Source organism: Myotis yumanensis, unplaced genomic scaffold (genome assembly GCF_028538775.1).
Source record: "Myotis yumanensis isolate MYYU_CA2020_CCGP unplaced genomic scaffold, mMyoYum1.0.hap1 SCAF_1, whole genome shotgun sequence".
Taxonomy (NCBI): domain Eukaryota; kingdom Metazoa; phylum Chordata; class Mammalia; order Chiroptera; family Vespertilionidae; genus Myotis; species Myotis yumanensis.
In genome coordinates this window covers 225,196-242,855 of record NW_027223752.1, presented here as the reverse complement: position 1 = coordinate 242,855, position 17,660 = coordinate 225,196, and the positions used below count along the sequence as shown (strand labels likewise).

The 17,660-nt window shown below is 58.6% G+C and overlaps 1 protein-coding gene across 2 annotated transcripts in view; it reads right to left on the bottom strand.

The window, feature by feature from the left end:
- The window catches only part of CDC42BPB (CDC42 binding protein kinase beta), a 93,295-nt gene that overhangs the window by 15,858 nt on the left and 59,777 nt on the right, over positions 1–17,660 (bottom strand). For both annotated transcript variants that reach the window (XM_070411535.1, XM_070411543.1), the window contains exons 9-21: positions 16,877–16,956; positions 14,648–14,814; positions 14,459–14,578; positions 13,604–13,737; positions 12,380–12,622; positions 10,316–10,426; positions 9,227–9,471; positions 9,039–9,144; positions 8,556–8,680; positions 7,552–7,657; positions 5,300–5,448; positions 4,639–4,733; positions 3,203–3,282 (exon numbers count right to left, since the gene is read on the bottom strand). In XM_070411535.1, the coding sequence (XP_070267636.1) occupies positions 3,203–3,282; positions 4,639–4,733; positions 5,300–5,448; positions 7,552–7,657; positions 8,556–8,680; positions 9,039–9,144; positions 9,227–9,471; positions 10,316–10,426; positions 12,380–12,622; positions 13,604–13,737; positions 14,459–14,578; positions 14,648–14,814; positions 16,877–16,956 (1,761 nt within the window). The remainder of the gene's footprint in view (positions 1–3,202; positions 3,283–4,638; positions 4,734–5,299; positions 5,449–7,551; positions 7,658–8,555; positions 8,681–9,038; positions 9,145–9,226; positions 9,472–10,315; positions 10,427–12,379; positions 12,623–13,603; positions 13,738–14,458; positions 14,579–14,647; positions 14,815–16,876; positions 16,957–17,660) is intronic.

Below are 17,660 nucleotides of genomic sequence, written 5' to 3'. Positions count from 1 at the left end.
AGGAGCGCCCAAAGCTGCGCCTGGTGCTCCAGCGGACGGAGCCGACCGGGAAGCCCTACAGCAGCCGCAGTCAGTGGGCTGCCTGAGGAGCCCTCGGGCGCCAGGAGCTCATGCAGCCCCCATGCAGCCCCGCAGCCATCCTGCCTGCGTACAGAACTTCCCAGGGGAGAGCTGGCGATCAAGGCTGCAGATGTAAGCATGTTTCTCCCATAACAGGAATGTTAAAGAAGTTAGAGCCACAGTTTTAGAAAAATGAGGAGCAAGCGAATATTAATTTAATGTTCACCACGCAGTTGTGAACTGATCAGAAGGGTGCACGCTGAGGGAGGAGGTGGCCCACGCAGTCGCGATGTCACTGTCCTGTGGACGAGGTATCGTGTGGACGTGTGCCAGGCTGCCCTGGCACCAGTGAGGCAGCGAGGACGTGGAGGAGGGACAGACAGGAGGACAGAACAATCACTACCACCCAATGAGAACTTGCATGGACACTGGACTCCATCATTCCCAGTCCTCAACAGCGTGCTTCATGTGGGGAGAGAGAGGTTCTAGGAGAACATCCCGGTGCGGGCCCACCTCCCAGCAGACCCAGACTCCAACCAAGGCTGTTCCCGTAAGTGACTGTCCTTCCTCCTGAGCCAAAGGCAGGAACAGCTGTCAAAGCGCTGACGTTAACGGCATTAACACGCAGGGGGCCGGCTCCGAGGACAAGGTACCAAGACCAGCCCCACTCCGGGCTGACATGCGCCAGTGCGGCCCGTGAGGGGGTCCGAGCTGGAAAGCACCTGCCGGAGACGCCACTGCCACCCACTCCACAGGAGAGCGGCCCTCCGGGCACCTCCGCCCGTTAACTGCAGTCTCTGTCCTCGGAAGCTGCACTCGCGGTCACGGCGGAGCCCGCCGCTGCAGTGGCGGGAAGGCAGGCGGCGGCAGGCTCCCGGCACGATGACCGGCTGCAGAGGCGCCGCTGCAGTGCCATCTGTTTGCCTCTTAAGCACTGCAGCCTCTGCCTGGCCCGCACGGCTCAGCGGTTCGAGCGCTGGCCCAATGCGCCCAAGTTGCTGGTTTGATCTCAGGTCCGGGCACATCCATGGAGTACATAAGTGAAACAACAAGTCGATGTTTCTCTCTTAAAAAAAAAAGCCCTGGCGGGTGGCTCAGTTGACTGGAATGTCGTCCTGTACAGCAAAAAAAGTTGCAGGTCTGACGCCCCATCAGGGCATATACCCAGGTTGCAGATTCAATCCCTGGTGGGGGTGCATACGAGAGGCAACCAATCGATGTCTTTCTCTCACATCAATGTTTCTCTCTCCACCCTTCCTGCCACTCTCTATTAAAGAAAAAGTAAACGACAACAAAGACACCGCCCTGGGGTGAGGATTACAAACTGAGGGCTTCGGGAAAACAAGCCGCCAACCCGACAAAGCCCGTGTCCAAAGCGACGGCAGTGGCAGTGCCAGGACGACAGGAGCAAGCCTGCCGGGTTTGGTAAGGCTAACCCAGGCCCGGAGCGCTGGCCGCTGGCCAGGCTGCTGTGGGTGGCGCATCCATTGGCCCTTTCCGGGGGAGGTCTGGCACACCCCCTCAACCCAACGGCTTCTGCAGAGCGTGGAACCTGCACGTGTCCCCTGCAGAATTCCCACCAAAATGTCCAGCCCACGTCTCACGAGTGGGAGCATCAGACAAACCCAGAGGCTGGGCCTCACCACACTGCTGGTCTGGGCCAGGCACAGCAGCCACTCACGGGAAGGAGGCACCGTTCCAGAGCACAGGAGGCCAGGCAGGACAGCTCAGCACGGTCCCAGGCTCCGCCTGGGCCGGCAACCAGGGCCTCAGGGCCACCTCATCCACACGACGGCGACATCGCGGTTACGTGGGCCACCTCGTCCACACGACAGAGACATCGCGGTTACGTGGGCCACCTCGTCCACACGACAGAGACATCGCGGTTACGTGGGCCACCTCGTCCACATGACGGCGACCATCGCGGTTACGTGGGCCACCTCGTCCACACGACAGAGACATCGCGGTTACGTGGGCCACCTCGTCCACACGACGGCGACCATCGCGGTTACGTGGGCCACCTCGTCCACACGACAGAGACATCGCGGTTACGTGGGCCACCTCGTCCACACAACGGCGACATTGCGGTTACATGGGCCACCTCGTCCACACGCCAGAGACATCGCGGTTACGTGGGCCACCTCGTCCACACGACAGAGACATCGTGGTTACGTGGGCCACCTCGTCCACACGCCAGAGACATCGCGGTTACGTGGGCCACCTCGTCCACACGCCAGAGACATCGCGGTTACGTGGGCCACCTCGTCCACACGACAGAGACATCGTGGTTAGCTGTGGTTATGCGGGAGGATGGCCTGACTCAGGACATGAACTCTGGAGTAGCCCAGGGTCGCTGATGCCTACAACGCATTTTCAATAGTTGGGAGGAGTGTGGTGCACGGGGAGGGAGGAGCCACACAGGGGCATGACACCGGGTGAGACGCACCGGGTCAGAGGCGTGTGCTCACTGCAGGCTCTTCCACCTCCGCTGCAGGTGTAAACATTTCTAAATAAAGGCGGGAAATCCAGCACACGCCTCACAGGCCCCGTGAATGAGACCTGCTTTCACGCTTTTCCCTTTCTGGCTTCCAGAGGCTGCTAGGAAGGGTCCAGCCTACTCTCCTGAAAAGGGGAAGATGCGGCGCCCGAGGCGCGGGAAACGGTGCACGGGGAGTGGGGCTCGCCCTGCATTCTGCCGCTTCCTGCACAGGCAGCACCGCCCGCTCCCCGGGGAGGTGCCGCCCCAGCTCCAACTCCGGCGGCAGCGAGGGGCCTCCACCCATCGGGGAGACCTGAAGGGGAGCCAGGACGCCCCTGAAGGTCTGCTTGCTCTTCCCTGGCTGCAGTGCGAGGCTGTGCTTTAACAGCTGCCTGGAGCACCACAGGCAGAGGCCCAGGCAACCTCTGCCCTGAAGACATGGAGCGGTTTCTTAGCAGCTCTCACGAATTCTGGAAGCTTCTCTGGAAACATCGCAAGTCCTTACACGTCTATAACCTACACACTTCACATCCTGGGTGGAGGACAGGTCAGCGTCAGATGGTACTTGGCTGGTGTGTTCTGGCCCCACAGGAGTCAGGTCACACAGGGCGCTATTTCTAACCCATCATAAATGCGCTTTTCGCTTGTAAAACAATTACTCACTCTGAAAGTCAGGTCATGTGCAAGCGGTGCAGTGTTGAAATACTCAAAAATAGAATCCTGAAAATCTGGAAGTTTGAGTCCTGCAAGACAGAGACAGTCACGGTGAAAACGTAAGACTATCTTATGCTGAGACGGGAAGGCTCCATGTTGGCAGACGCCGGCGCTCCCAGTTAACCGATAAACCTGACGTGGTGCCACGCCAATGCCGTGACTTTCCCCAGCCGGGACGGGAATGCAAGCTCACCTGGGAGAGGGGGAGGGGGAGGGGAAGGCGGAGGGAGAGGGCGGACACCTCGAAGTCTCTAAAGAAAGGGGCGGGAGGAGACCCACCAGCTGTGAAAACGGACCCACGAGAGGTCTGGCCCAGGAATGACGAACAGGGGAGAAAATCCCGGCTTGGAGCAGGCGCCCAGGGCAATCTCCGCGTGAGCAGAGTAACAGGAAGTCAGCAGGGATGGGAACTTAACTGGTGAACAACTAACGGGCCACAGGAAAAGATAGAACGGGTCCCCCTGGACCGCACGTCCTCACGAACTCCAAGCGGGTGGTGAGCCACTGAACAGCGACCCTGCACGCGCGCACCGCCCGAACACCTGGGTGCAGGAGTCTCTCTCTGCCTCCAAGGGGAGACACCGATCAGACATACACCCCATTTAAAACCCTATCCCCGGCTTAAAAATAAAAATAAAAAAGTAAAAGACAGCCAAGAAAAAATACTTGCAACTTCAGTCACACACAAAAGCCTCTAATCCTAAATACCCAGAAAGCTTCGGAGAAGTAAGAAAAAGACTGCACAGCTTCTATTTCTAAAATGGGCCAAGGATACAAATGTACAAACCACAGAGGAAGAACCACCGCCAGCCCACGTCCTGCTCAGAATAAGAAAACGCAAACCCGGCTCCGCTGCGATGCTGCTTCGCACCGACCAGGGTGACCCCGCTGGGTGTGACGGGGACCCGCCCAACCCGTGGCGGGCGCAGACGTCCCGGCGCCTGCAGCAGCGGCAGCACCTGCAAGGTGTCACGCTGACCCCTGGACCAGCAGTCCACGCTGGACAATTCACCCAAAACAGTGACGGGAATGGGAAATGCTGTACGCGGGTCCACACCCGGCAGCGGGTTCCAGGACAGCGAGGCCGGAGTGGCAGACACCCGGCCACAGGGGCACAGAGCGGTCCCTTGTCATGGGATGTGATGTCTAACTACACTCATTTCTTTCAAGACCGAACACAGGAAGGACCACCCAGACCTGCGGGTGACTCCAGGGAGCGAATCACTGTACGCACCCATTTCAGAGTTTTGGCTTTGGAATGACTAAGTGCTCTCTTCAAATAACTAAAAGCTATTAAACCTAAAAGAAATTAAATCTAAAACAAAACCATTTCATTAAAAAAGGCTTATACTTTAAAAATGTAAAAACTTGTAATTTTAATTTACCGGTATCTGCTCTAAATTTTTCTTCCATCTTCTTCTTCAAAATTTCCATTTCTTCTAATAATTCTTTATTTTTGGCTTCCGAGTCCTTTAGTTTACTAAAAGGAGAAATAGGCGGAGTTAGGTGCAGAGCCAGGCCATCTGCGAGCGGCTGAGCGGAAGGCGGGGCGGGGCTGTCCCCGGGAAAGTGCCGGGACGCGCCCGGGCTCCACACACATGGGACGGACACACGCGTGACGGGCCGGCCTCCCCTAGCGCGTCTGGACGGTACCAGTGGTTCCGCAGCACAAACACGGATGGCAAAACCAGTGTGGAGCCCGCGGCGTGTTGGACATTGCTCTCTCTCTGGACCACCCTGTGCCCTCTGAGGACACACAGCCCAGGGCTCTCAGACCTTACACCGGTGTCTTTCCCCTAACCGGCAAGATGGTGGCTACCACCTCCCTGAGCGCAAGGTCTTGGGGTTCCTAGGCTTTTGTGGGGGGACAGAGCAGCCAGCTGCTGCAGCCAACATCTGGCGAGGCGGCAAGCAGGCCAGTCCAGCACGGGGGGACCTGCCATCGAATCCTGGCTCCGCACCTGTGTAGTGGTGACACCCGCCCACACCTCAGCCCCATCCTGGGACGGCAGGCGTGCCCCAGGGCCCACACGGGAGGACAAGCACCTTTCAAAGGAGAGGTTCGAGTCCTTGGCCTTCCTCAGCTCCTCCTGAACCAGCTGCTTGGCCCGGATCTCGGCCTCCAGCGCCGACTGTAGCTCCAGCCGCGCAGACATGTCCAGCTTCTGACTGCGGCGCACCTTCCAGAGGGGGTCCTGTGTGCGTTGGTTCAAATGTGAGAGATACATTTTAAACTACTAACTTCACAAAATTAGCACTAACAAATAATAAATTCATCTGTTTCTAACTTTAAACGTTTATCATATTTAAAGATTAACTCTCGGGTATTATCAAAGTCCATCACAGCCAATTTTATTTTCAATATTTTATGGCCTTTATTCTTCCTTAGAGATCTTCTAAAAATTCACTAATTTTTTGAAAGAGTAAAATGGATCCTATAATGTAATTTTTTAAATTGATTTCAAAGAGGAAGGGAGAGGAAGAGAAAGAAAGATCAACGATGAGAGAGAATAATTGATCGCTACCTCCTAAACACCCCTTACTGGGGAATCGAGCCTACAAGCTGGGCATGTGCCCTGACCTGGAATCAAACCCGGGACCCTTCAGTCCGCAGGCCGACGCTCTAGCACTGAGCCAAACCAACTAGGGCCATCATGTAATTTCTATTTGGGCCACTAGACTCTTACAAAGCTAAGCGGCACTGTACGGTCACAGTTATCTTACCTCCTGCTATCCCAGTGATGGCGAACCTTTTGAGCTCGGCATGTGAGCATTTTGAAAAACCCTAACTTAACTCTGGTGCCGTGTCACATATAGAACTTTTTTGATATTTGCAACCATAGTAAAACAAAGACTTATATTTTTGATATTTATTTTATATATTTAAATGCCATTTAACCAAGAAAAATCAACCAAAAAAATGAGTTCGCGCGTCACTTCTGACACGCGTGTCATAGGTTCGCCATCACTGTTCTATCCTGAAGCATTTGGCTATTTCCTCGCTGCAGGGATGATGTCATTCTTCACCGAGGATGCCTACCTGAGAGGAGACTAAAAGAAAGAAAAGGAGGGGCGGGGCACGGCCAGGGGATGGCGCAGCGAGGGAAGCAGCTGCTGCAGCACCTGCTCACTGGGCGGGCCAACCAGCCCGCTGACTTCCACGGGGAATGAGAGGCGTCTGGACACTTTATTCCTAAGTTTTCAAGCACAGCCGAGGCCGCTCTCCGTCCATCACGGAGAAGAGCGCGGCCCGAGGGGCCTTCCCAGCTGCAGGCAGGAGCAGGCGTGGAGGGAACGAGACTGAGCCCTCAGTCTCCAGGCAACAAGGTCCTGGATAGATTTTCTCCAGAGTCAGTACATGAACGATACACCCTCAGGGAAAAGGAACGGCAACCTCATCCAGTGTGTCCTTCAATAGGAGCCGTCTACACAGTGTTCCGCAACAAGAATCTCCGAAGCCCGTGCCGCTAGCAGGACCTGTGACGGCCTCTTTCTCCTCCTACGAGGTTTGCGCACAGACTGGTCAGCGCAGCTCCTAGGAGCCAGGGCACACAGCGCTGGAAGAGGAGCGCTGAGACGGAAGACACTTACTGACCATCCCAGTTGCTGCAGAAACCTCACCCCTAAAAGTGAAGATGTTTCCCAGGGACGGGGCGATGCAGCCGTGGTCTTCTCTTCAAGAAACCTGAGCTGTCACTGTTTCTCCCAGACAGAGGGCTCTGGGGACGCAGGGGAGTCCCTGGGACACGCACTGAGGCTGCTGCGTGCCCGGCCTCCGCACCACAGACTGAGCTCTGGTGCTCGTGTGAGGTGAGCAGTCACCACACCTGCAGGCGTTGTCCCTTTGGGTAAACATACCTTCCAACCAGGAAAACAGGATGGAACCAGAATTCTATAAACCCTTTCACTGAGCCTCTGTTCTGACTGCTCTGTATCGCTCGTTCACAAAATGAATCGTTTTTAAAAAGTAAATGGGGACGAGGGAACTGGGCTGAGAGGGGACCTGTGCAGCCCCGAGCTGGCCACACTCCCAACGCTGCAAACACAGACCACTGGCTGGTCACCTGGAAGCCTGCCCCGAGGGTGGGCCGTCCTGCTCACGGAGGATGTCCCCACAGGGCGCGGCACCACTGAGCATGGCGACATGAGCGAGGATGACAGCACCTGGCCTCCCGTAGCGGACCCCATGCCGGTGCTGCTCACACCACTGTCCCCAAGGGAACGGCCTGTGTGGTGCTTCACGGTGAAAGCCCCTCGTGCGTCCCCTGGGACAGACGTGTGCTCAGGGCACAACCCACCAGTGTTCGCGACCCCAGGCTGGAGCTCCTCAACGCCTCGAGCTCTTCCGTCATCTTCGAAGCCAGAGCTTGGAGGTAACCCCGCGCGTCTTTCTCGTCGCTGACCCTGCGGGAGGGGACGTGGTGTCTGAATGCCAGGAGCCAGGAGCACGCATGGGTCCCGCCCCCCTGAGGACACAGGGACCCAGCGTCCTCTCGCGGGACACCAGTCCCCGTGACAACAGAATGCCCCTGTGGCCGGCCGGTGTGGCTCAGTGGTTGAGCGTCGACCTATGAACCAGGAGGTTGAGGTTCAATTCCCCAGTGTAGGTCCTGCAGGAGGCAGCTGGTCAATGACTCTCTCATCATTGATGTCTGTCTCTCTCTCCCTCTCCCTTCCTCTCTGAAACCAATAAAAATATGTATAAAAAAAAGAACGTGCCGTAGGTAGAGGCCAGCAGCGCCTCCAAGGGCGGGTGTGCCTGCACAGCCTCAGCCACACCTCAGAGACCTGGGGGCTGCCTCTCCACCTTTAGCTCAGCAATGGCACTGGGAAGAACTGCCACGGACACAGCGATGTGGGGGCATAGCAGAGGGCTGTGCCTGGACGTCCGAGAAATAGCAGGAGGTGTACATGACGGTCACAGAGGAAGATGGGAGCTGGAGAAACGGCACCCTGGGCTGGGCCACACCTGAGCCTGGGCCACACCTGAGCCTGGCCACACCTGAGCCTGAGCCTGGGCCACACCTGAGCCTGAGCCTGGCCACACCTGAGCCTGGGCCACACCTGAGCCTGGGCCACACCTGAGCCTGAGCCACACCCGAGCCTGGGCCACACCTGAGCCTGGGCCACACCTGAGCCTGAGCCTGGCCACACCTGAGCCTGTGCCTGAGCCACACTGCTGGGCCACACCTGAGCCTGGGCCACACCTGAGCCTGAGCCTGGGCCGCACCTGAGCCTGAGCCTGGGCCACACCTGAGCCTGAGCCTGAGCCTGGGCCACACCGCTGGGCGGGCCGACGTACCACTGGATGATCTCGGCGATCTGAGCTTCCCAGTGGGCCACCGACTCCTTCTTGGCTGCCAGGTCCTGCAGCTCGTCCTCCAGTTGCCTGTTCTGAGCTGTGAGCTTGTCCACGAAGGAGCAAAGCTGAAAGTAAACAATCGCACACACAGTGGGTTACTTGGCGCCTGCAAGTAGGACATTAGCATTATTCAAACTACAAGTTCTTTTGAAGATTTTGGAAGTTTTCTTTAATCGTTATGAAGTTCAGGACGTGGACTTTTGATTGTATCCAACTCCAGTCACGTTTCAATGCAGATCTGAACATAAAAGGGACCAAGAGCCAGTGATTTCAGATAATCAGCAGCTTTTAGCCAGTTACAAACACCCCATTTAAAAGATCACCATCACTTCACTGAAAAATAAAAATACTTAAAACGCAAACTTCCAGCATCCACGAGGGTCAAGTTCCCGCCCCCCCGAGGCGCCCGGAGCCCTCCATTACCCTCTCCTTCTCGGCGGCCAGCTTCTTGTTCTCCTCCGAAAGCACGGCTCGGTCTCGCTCCAACTTGTCTTTGACGGTGCCCACTGCCTCCTCCACCTCACTGAGCCTGCGGGAGGGGCAGGGTCAGAGCCCACTGGGCCCAGCCGCACCAGCCTGCGCCTCCCACTCGGAGGAGACGGGGAACTCACCGTTCTCGCTTTGACTTCTCCAGTTTGTCTTTTAACATTAAGATCTCCTTCTGCAGGGCCAGCTGGTGGCTCTCAGAGTCATGCACCTCCTTCCTCACAGTTTTTACCTCCAGCACGTGGGAGGCCTCGCGTCTGACCAGCTCCTCTTCGTAGAACAAGACCTTCTTCTCCAGCTCAGACTTGATTTTGGAAATCTCTTGCTGATGCTCTAAGGAGGCCCCTGGTCCCCGGCCCCCTTGCTTTCCCTGGAGATGAAGGTTCAGGTAAGTCACACACACCCCCGCCCTCCCTCGGGGTCACGCTGCGTCCCCTCCCACGTGCAGGCCCTTGGAGGGCAGCTTTGGGGGTGACAGCATCTGCCTGCAGGAGGGACGTGCCCAGACCTGTGGGACCCGGGGCCGTGTCACACTGTGTCACCCTGCAAGGTGGATGGTTCCAGGTCCCTCTCTGCCCAGCACCCCGCTCAGCACTCTGGGGACCGAATGTCAGGCCCCTGTGGCTGCGGCCACATGACATCTCTGCTCTCGTGCAGCAGAGGGACAATGACTGACACACCAGCGAACAAGACAGTCACGCAGGCGACTGACCAAGACTGGGAGGAGGGAGGAATGCGGTTCGACGCACTGGCCAGGCAGGTGGCAGCGCAGATGGGGGGAGACACAGACACCTTGAGGATGTGCAGGGGAGAGGTGGCAGATTTGCCAGGGGCTGGGAGCGGGTGCGAGGGAGAGAGAAGCCTCAGCGTCTCCACTCACAGACAAGGAGCCCACGGCTAGAAAGGTGGAGGCCCTGGGGTCACATGAGGTCAGCCAGGAGCCCAGCCTCCCACCGCCCTCTCCCACTCCAGGCCGTTCCCCTGGCCCCTCGCCGCCTCTGGCCACGGACGACCAGCCTGTCTCCACTGTCGGTGGCAGGACACCGGCTTCAAGGAACTTTCCCGGAAGTGGGCCCAGGAGTTTAGAAACCCAGGTGTCCAGAGGCACAGGTGCTAGTGACGGGCTCCTAAGGCCGGGCCGCTCCTTGGGATGAGTCCCCAACGGGCAGGGAGGGTCGCAGCTGCTGCTGGGAGCGGGACCCAGCAGGCTCTACCTTGAGGGCCTCGAGCTCGCTTTCGAGTTGCTTGGAGAAGCTCTCGCTGTGCTCTCGAAGCTTGCGCTCCTTGGAGGCCTCGGCCATGGCATCCTCGAGCCGAGCTTCCAGCTGCAAAACGGAGAACCGAGTTTCAGAGGTACCGAGCCAGCTGCACGCGTCACCCCTCCCCGCCAGCACGGTCTCTAAGTGCGCAGAATCCTGCAAGCTCTCACTTCACTCTGTCCCAGGTTTCATCACTCGGTCAAGTCTGAGGAGCACTCCTCAGGGCTTGACTAGAATGGCTGGTTAGTAAAACAACGTTAAACTCTCACGGAAATGGGTGATTTGACGTGAAACATCGAGAAAGGCACTGGTTTGTGAAAACAAGTTCTCTGCTGTTGGAGGACACGCATCCGCTTCTTAAATGCAGCACCTCTGCTCCCAGCGGGTGCGCGGGCCCAGCACCCCTCACCCCATCCACTGGGCGGCGGTGCTCCCAGGCTCCCCCTGAGTCACAGTGGCTACAACTACAGACGCATCCGGGCTGCAGAATAGCACGCGGGGATGCAGACTGGGGCAGCCGCTGTGCAGACAGTGTGGAGCTTCCTCCAAAAATGACAGATGGAGCTGCCACTTAACCCAGTGATCCCACTGCTGGGATCCCGAAACACCCATCAGAACGAATGTGTGCGCCCCGTGCCCATAGCAGCGCAATGTGCGATAGCTGAGGTCTGGAAACAGCCCAAGTGCCCATCAGTAGACAGTGGATAAAAAGCTGTGGTACATCTACACCATGGAACACTGTGCAACAGTAAAAAGAAGGACCTCTTACCCTTCGAGACAGCAGGGAGGGACCTGGAGAGTATTATGCTGACTAAGTGAAATAAGCCATCAGAGAAAGACAAGGACCACATGATCTCACTCATATGTGGAATCTAATGAACAAAATAAACTGATGAACAAAGTAGGACCAGAGGCCTGGCTGCATGAAACAGACCGACAGATCTCGGAGGGGGGTGAGGGGGACGGGAACTGGAAGAAACTAACCAGAGAACATACATGTACCAATGTGTCGGGATAAACATACATGTACCAATTTGTCAGGATGGCCGAGTGGTCTAAGGCGCCGGACTCTAAGAACACACATGCACATGCACAGCCCACGGACACAGACAACAGTGTGGGGAAGGCGGGGACTGGGTGGTGAAGGCGAGCACTGGGGAGCGAGGGGTGTCTGTAACGGGGCCAACATTAACCACAGCCAAGAGGCTTCTGAAGCGGATGGCGAAGGGCCCTGAGCGAGGAGGAGGAGCGTTCCGGGCTCACAGCGCGTCCCCACCAACAGCAGGACGCAGGGACCCCGAGGCCGCGCTTCTCTCCAGGGCCTGCAAGGCCTCCCTCTGCTCCCCGCCCCGCCCCCCAGGGTTTCTCCCGCCCATTCCCAGACAGTGCACACCACACAGAACACAGAGCAGGTGGGCACAGAGGTGTTTTCTGTTCAGCCAGTTATCTAAGAAAAGTACAAAAATGTGAAAAATGCCACTCTTCTCGCTACATTTTTGGGGAAAACACTTCTTTAAAAACACTATTTATGCTAACTTGTAATGGGTTTACTGTTATAATGAAAAAAGTGCCACTTTTCAGGTCTAACGCGGTGAACGTTAAGAGCCACCAGCCACACAGACAAGCTCTCCAGGCCCCACTGGCCTGCCAGTGTGAGGACCGCGGCCTCGGGCATAGGGCGCGGGCCGAGCCCGCCCGCTCCTGGCTGCTGCATGGACGCAGGTGCGCACGTTCCCGGAAGCCCCGCTGCAGCCCATCGCGGCATGTTTCTGTCACATTTGTGGGCATGAGTACCTCTATCAGCTTTCACAGGCGACTTTAAAAACCAGCACTACCGGAGTCACTTACTGACGTCACACATGGACGTAGGGCTGACCCCTGAGCCATCGCTGGCCAGATCCCCTCACTGGGCTTCACCTGAGTGCATGAGCCACTCTGCAGGCGCTGTGTGGCGCCAGCTTTTAGAGGTGTGTCAGGTCACACGGAGGCCCACCGGTGCAGCCGCGCTCACGCTCCTACCTCCTTCCTGAGCCTCTCGGATTTGCGGACCTCCTGCCGCATGGAGTCGACCTTCTGCATGGCGGCCTCCACCTCCTCCTCCTTGTCGCGGAGCTGCCGGGACACCTTCTGCTTCTGAGCGCGCAGCTCTGCCACGCGCTCGCTGAGCTCTGAGAACTCCTGCAGGGCCAGCTTCCTCTGCTGGTGGGCATCTTTCAGCTCTTTGGCCTGGGACTTCAAGCGCTCGGACGCTTCGACCAGTTGCTGAACAGAAAGAATGACGCTGTTGGACGCTGCTGTCGCAGAGATGTGAAGGCAGGGAGCTCAGGGACAGCGCGGTCCGAGGCTCGCCTGCCAGGCACAGTCCCTCAGCCCCAGCTCGGCTGTGTGCAGCCTGGAAGTGCACCTGAGCTCGGCTCAGCCCCCATCCCGACAGACCCTCTGGCCAGGGCAACAACGCTCCACACCTGCACGGCGGCCGCCTCTGTGCCGCCCACACAAGCACAAAGGTGGACGAGGCATGAACTCTGGTGAATGTTAAGTAACCAGAGTTCCCACCATTCAGACAGCAGAACTGGAAAGGACATGTTACACACGGGGAGGCTTAAGACTCCGATCAAAGTAAAGAACTGTGAACAGTGCCGGGCAGCTGGCCTTTTCCTGGAGGCTGAGGGGGGAGGCCGGTGTCCCTCTGGCTGCACTGACCTCCACTCCCTGCAGCTGGTCCCTGTGGCACCCGCTGGCCCGAGGCTGGAAGGAGTGGGACCCGAACAGGTTGGGGGTAGCTCCTGAGAGGGGAGGGGAGTGCCCACACCAGGCCCCGTGGGCTCAGAGCGGCTTTCTGACACGGGGAGCAGCAGGGCACCCCAGCGCACACCAGACCACGCTCTGCAGGTGCCGTGACACCGTGTGAGCCACCGTCAGCCTGGGTTTGAAAGCCCCACATCTTAGAGAACAGACCCCAAGCGCAGGCCCACTGACCTGAGGGTCTAAATGAGCCTTTTTAGAAAACTCAACCCCGAGTGAACACAGCAACGTGTCCTCCTGAAAAGTCAAACTGATAGCGGAGTTTGGGGAAACACCTAAGTGTTAGCAGGACCTCCTCTGCACAGACTGTGGAGACCAAGCGTCCCTCTGGAAGCAGGGCAGCTGCGGGGCTACCGTCCGGGGGGCTGCCCCCAGGCTGTGCCACACGGAGCACGCAGACCGCCCGCCCGTCCCCTCTGCACAGCAGTCGCCCGCTACCTTGTGGAAGTCCTCCTTCTCCTGCCGCGCCACGCGGTACTGCTTTTCCAGGCCTTTCAGCCGGAGCGCGGAACCCTCCTGCTCCGAGCGAAGCGCCACTGCGTCCTCCAGTTGTCGCTCGAGCTTGTTTGAGTCTGAGCAAAGGAGAGAACAAATCGTGTTCCCTCCCCCACGAAAGCTCCTATCTGATTCCGGCCTGAACACGCATGACCCGCCCGCTCTCAGGCAGAGGCCTCCGGACTTCCCCACGCACAGCAGGGCCCTGCAGCCACCTGTGCACCCTCCTGCCTCATCCTCACTACCCTGTGCAGCTGGCAGTGGAGCCCCAGGGGCAACAGCTTTGCTGAGAGCAGACTCCACGGAGCCTTTGCGGTGGGGATGCGGGTTCCAGACAGACCTGGGGAGAAGCTGCCCGCCTCGGGTCTGCCTGGCGATGCGTCAATGGCAGCGCCAACCCGTCAGGTCAAGGGTTAAGACTTAGAAGTGACTTGAGTCTTTAGGGAACTGAGAACCCAGGAACCAGGGCAGCAGATCCAGCACCAGGACACTGAGAGCAGGCTCGCTGCGGTGGAGAGGCCGGGTGTGGTCTCAGAGCCGAGGAGCCAGGGCAGGGAGGGCAACAGGCTCTGAGGCCAGGGCGAACAGCAGGAACTGACTGCTGGAGCTATGGGAGCATCAGCGCTCAGCACCTGAGGAAGGGCTGTCAATAAACTGACAAAATGTGCAGCTCTGACCGGCCTGCTAACGCTGAGGCTTGCCCTGCTTCTGCGCCGCGAGAAAAGGCTCTGAAGTTTTCTCTGCAGAGACCAACGCCCTCTGAGAGCAGAGACTACTCGGTCCGACTGTAGAATGTACCTGCTATTTTACTCTTCAGGCGCTCGATCTCCTCAGTCAGCTTTTTCACCTCTTTATCTCGGGCCACACCGCCCAGGCCCCGAGCCGAGCTGTGGAGGGACTGCACGGTCTGCGTAGACTCTAGGGGGGGAACACAGGTGTGAGCGCGGCCCTGGTGCCAGCCCCGTAGCCACAGGAGCCGGCCCTCACCTTGCAGCTTCCTGCTCAGCTCCAGTTTCTCTTGCTCCAGCCTCCGGATCCTCCGCTCATAGGCCTCCGCCTGCAGGCTGCTCTCCAGGTCCCGCTGCACGCCCTCGTCCTTGGTTAAGGTGCTGGACTGCATCATGCTCTTCAGAGAGCCTCGGTCAGAAAAACAGCTGCAACAAAGCACAGGCCTCACCACTAGGCACCAGAGGCCTCGTCAGCATTTAAAGGCTCCCTGGGGGGGAGGCAGCACAGACACCTGTGAAAAGACTCTACTGTTCATGGAGCCAGAGTCAGACAAGAGTCCTCCTGACGCAGGAACTGGGTGACAATGGCCCCAGGACACGCCCTCGGAGCCAGTCAGGGACTCGTCTCTGCAAATCAGTGAAGTGCAATTTCTAAGCCGTGGCTCACACGGAAGGGGAGTGCGCAGCTGGGCCTGTGAGGCCTCGCTGGGCTGCGCAGAGGTGTCACTGGGCGACACCGGAGGACAGCGGCGTGGCCAGAGCAGCACAAGCCATCAAGGCAGCGGTTTGGCAGTGGAACGACCCTTTCACAGGGGTCGCCTAAGACCATCCTGCATATCAGACATTTACATTATGATTCATAACAGTAGCAACATGACAGTTATGAAGTAGCAACAAAAATAATTTTATGGTTGGGTCACAACATGAGGAACTGTATTTAAAAGGCCAGAAGGTTGAGAACCACTGCATCAAGGGCTTCCTGGCTCTGCCACTAACTAGGGACAGTTCCTTCAGCCCCTGGGGCCCGAGCCCTGTGCGACCTGAGGGTTCCTTCCATTCCAGAGGCTGACAGCACCACTGAGCTGGTCACCGTGGACAGCTGGCTGGCGCAGACGAAGACAGGAGGCGCTCTCACACAGAGCTCCCCTCCCGGACTTTCCCTTTCAGCTCCTGCCGTTAGTGTGACGGTGAGTCCTACACTGAGTGCAGCAGGCACCAGCACGGAAGGGCCTAGCAGGGTTTCTCAAAGTGGCCTGGGGGTGCTGTGTGTCCGGGATGCCGGGATGCCGTGCGTCCCGGGGGTGTGTGCATCCTGGGGGTGTGTGCATGGGAGGCGGGGGTATGTGTACATCCCGGGGGTGTGTGTGTCCTGGGGGTGTGTGCACGGGGCGGGGGGGGGGGGGGTGTGTGCGTCCTGGGGGTGTGTGCACGGGGGGGGGGTGTGCGTCCTGGGGGTGTGTGCACGGGGGGGGGGGTGTGTGTGCGTCCTGGGGGTGTGTGCACGGGGGGGGGGGGGGGCGGGGTGTGTGTGTACATCCCGGGGGTGTGTGTGTCCTGGGGGAGTGTGAATGGGGTAGGGGGTGTATGTCCAGGGGGGTGTGTCCTGGGGGAGTGTGCATCCCAGGGTCCAACCCGAGAAACTACAGCCTCCGAGCCTGAGGCCACAGGCTTGACCGGCACCTGGTGAGCTGGGCGCACCTGGCAGGTGGCGAGCCCTGCACCTGGGACAGACAGGAAAGCAACATGCTCCCTCCTGGGCCACCCGTGAGGGCGGGAGGCAGCAGCCGCCTCTGGCGCTCAGCTGATGTTCAGGCACTGCGAGCACCGCGCCAGCGAGCAGCCTCTCCTGAGCGCTCACGTCAGCTCAGGCCCCAGCCCCTGGGAACCACCAGGAGCCGAGCCTTGTGCTCCCTACAGGCCCCGTGGCAGCTGCACCTGATGCCATCGCCCTAACCCCTCTCCTCTTGCCCAGTGTCCTTTTCAGAGGGAGGGAGACATGACTTTCGAGAGGCCCGTTCGAGACAGACACCCACAGAAACACACACAGTGGCTGGCGCGGGGCTGGAGGCCCACGTGGGCGTGGCTCTCGCTCTGCAGGGAGTGTGCTCCAGCCCAGCTAAAGGAAGCTGGGCTCCGGGCGTCCCTGAAAGGCCAGAGTGTCCTAATGAAAGGCGGCTCTGGCCCGAGCGTGTGGCTGCCACCGAGGCGCCACTGGACCGCATGGCACCAGTGCTGTGGCCTCCAGGGCAGGTCAGCAGTCGGCAGCCTGGGGCCACCCCGCCTCAGGCACCAAGAAGGTGCTAAAGTCACTTCCTTCCAGGCTCTTCAGAAGAGTCTGACCTGCTGCGTCAGCTCATGCAGTGACCAGGGCGCATTTTTAAAGGACAGAACCCCCCCCCCACGCCTCCCCTAATGGGGCACCCGGCGCCCTGACACACGTACTGCACAGAGCAGAGCCTCACATTGGGAACAGCAGAACCACACGTACCTTTCCGTGGTGAACGTGAAACCGATGAACGGCAAGTGCAGCCCGGAGAAACCCGTGTGAGAGCCAGGAGGCAGCATCTCCTGCACGAGAGCACGTATGGCACCGTGAGAGCATGTATGGCAGCGCGTATGGCACCGTGAGAGCACGCATGGCGCCGTGAGAGCACGCATGGCGCCGTGATGGTGTGCTTGGCACACTGAGCGTGCGCTCACTGGGAAGGGAGCACACAGGTGCAGTGGGGGGAGCTTGTGGCCTGCCCAGGGTGACTGCTGGGGTCCCCTGCACAGCTGGCCACTGGCAGGGCCATTTTCCACTCCTGGTTCGTCTGATGTACCACAGTTAGGAGGGTAGACACACTCCTTTTGATGGTGATAATGGCACAGGCCAAACTCAGACCAGGCCAGTAACTTCCACTTTTAAAGCCACGGCATCGCATCTTGCTCAACATGATCCTGAGCAGAGGGGACAGGGCCGCCCAGGGACTTGGGGCAGAGGCTGCAGTTCTTGGCCTGAATCAGGCCGGAGGCAGAGTGGAGGTCTGACCCAAAGGCAGACTATCTTAGGTGAGCACCAGTTACAGCCCTATCTTCAGCCTGGCAATGCTTCTTTATTCAAAATAAAACCGCAGCGACGACTTATCTGGGAGCTGCGGTGCGAGCTCAGCAGTGCCGGTGCCTCTCGCCGGTGTGCTCTGAAGGCAGCTGTGACTGGTAAACTGAGGAGCAACCCAACTCGCCCTTTCCTTGGTTAGACCGCTACTGTCCCCAAACCGGGACACAGCGGA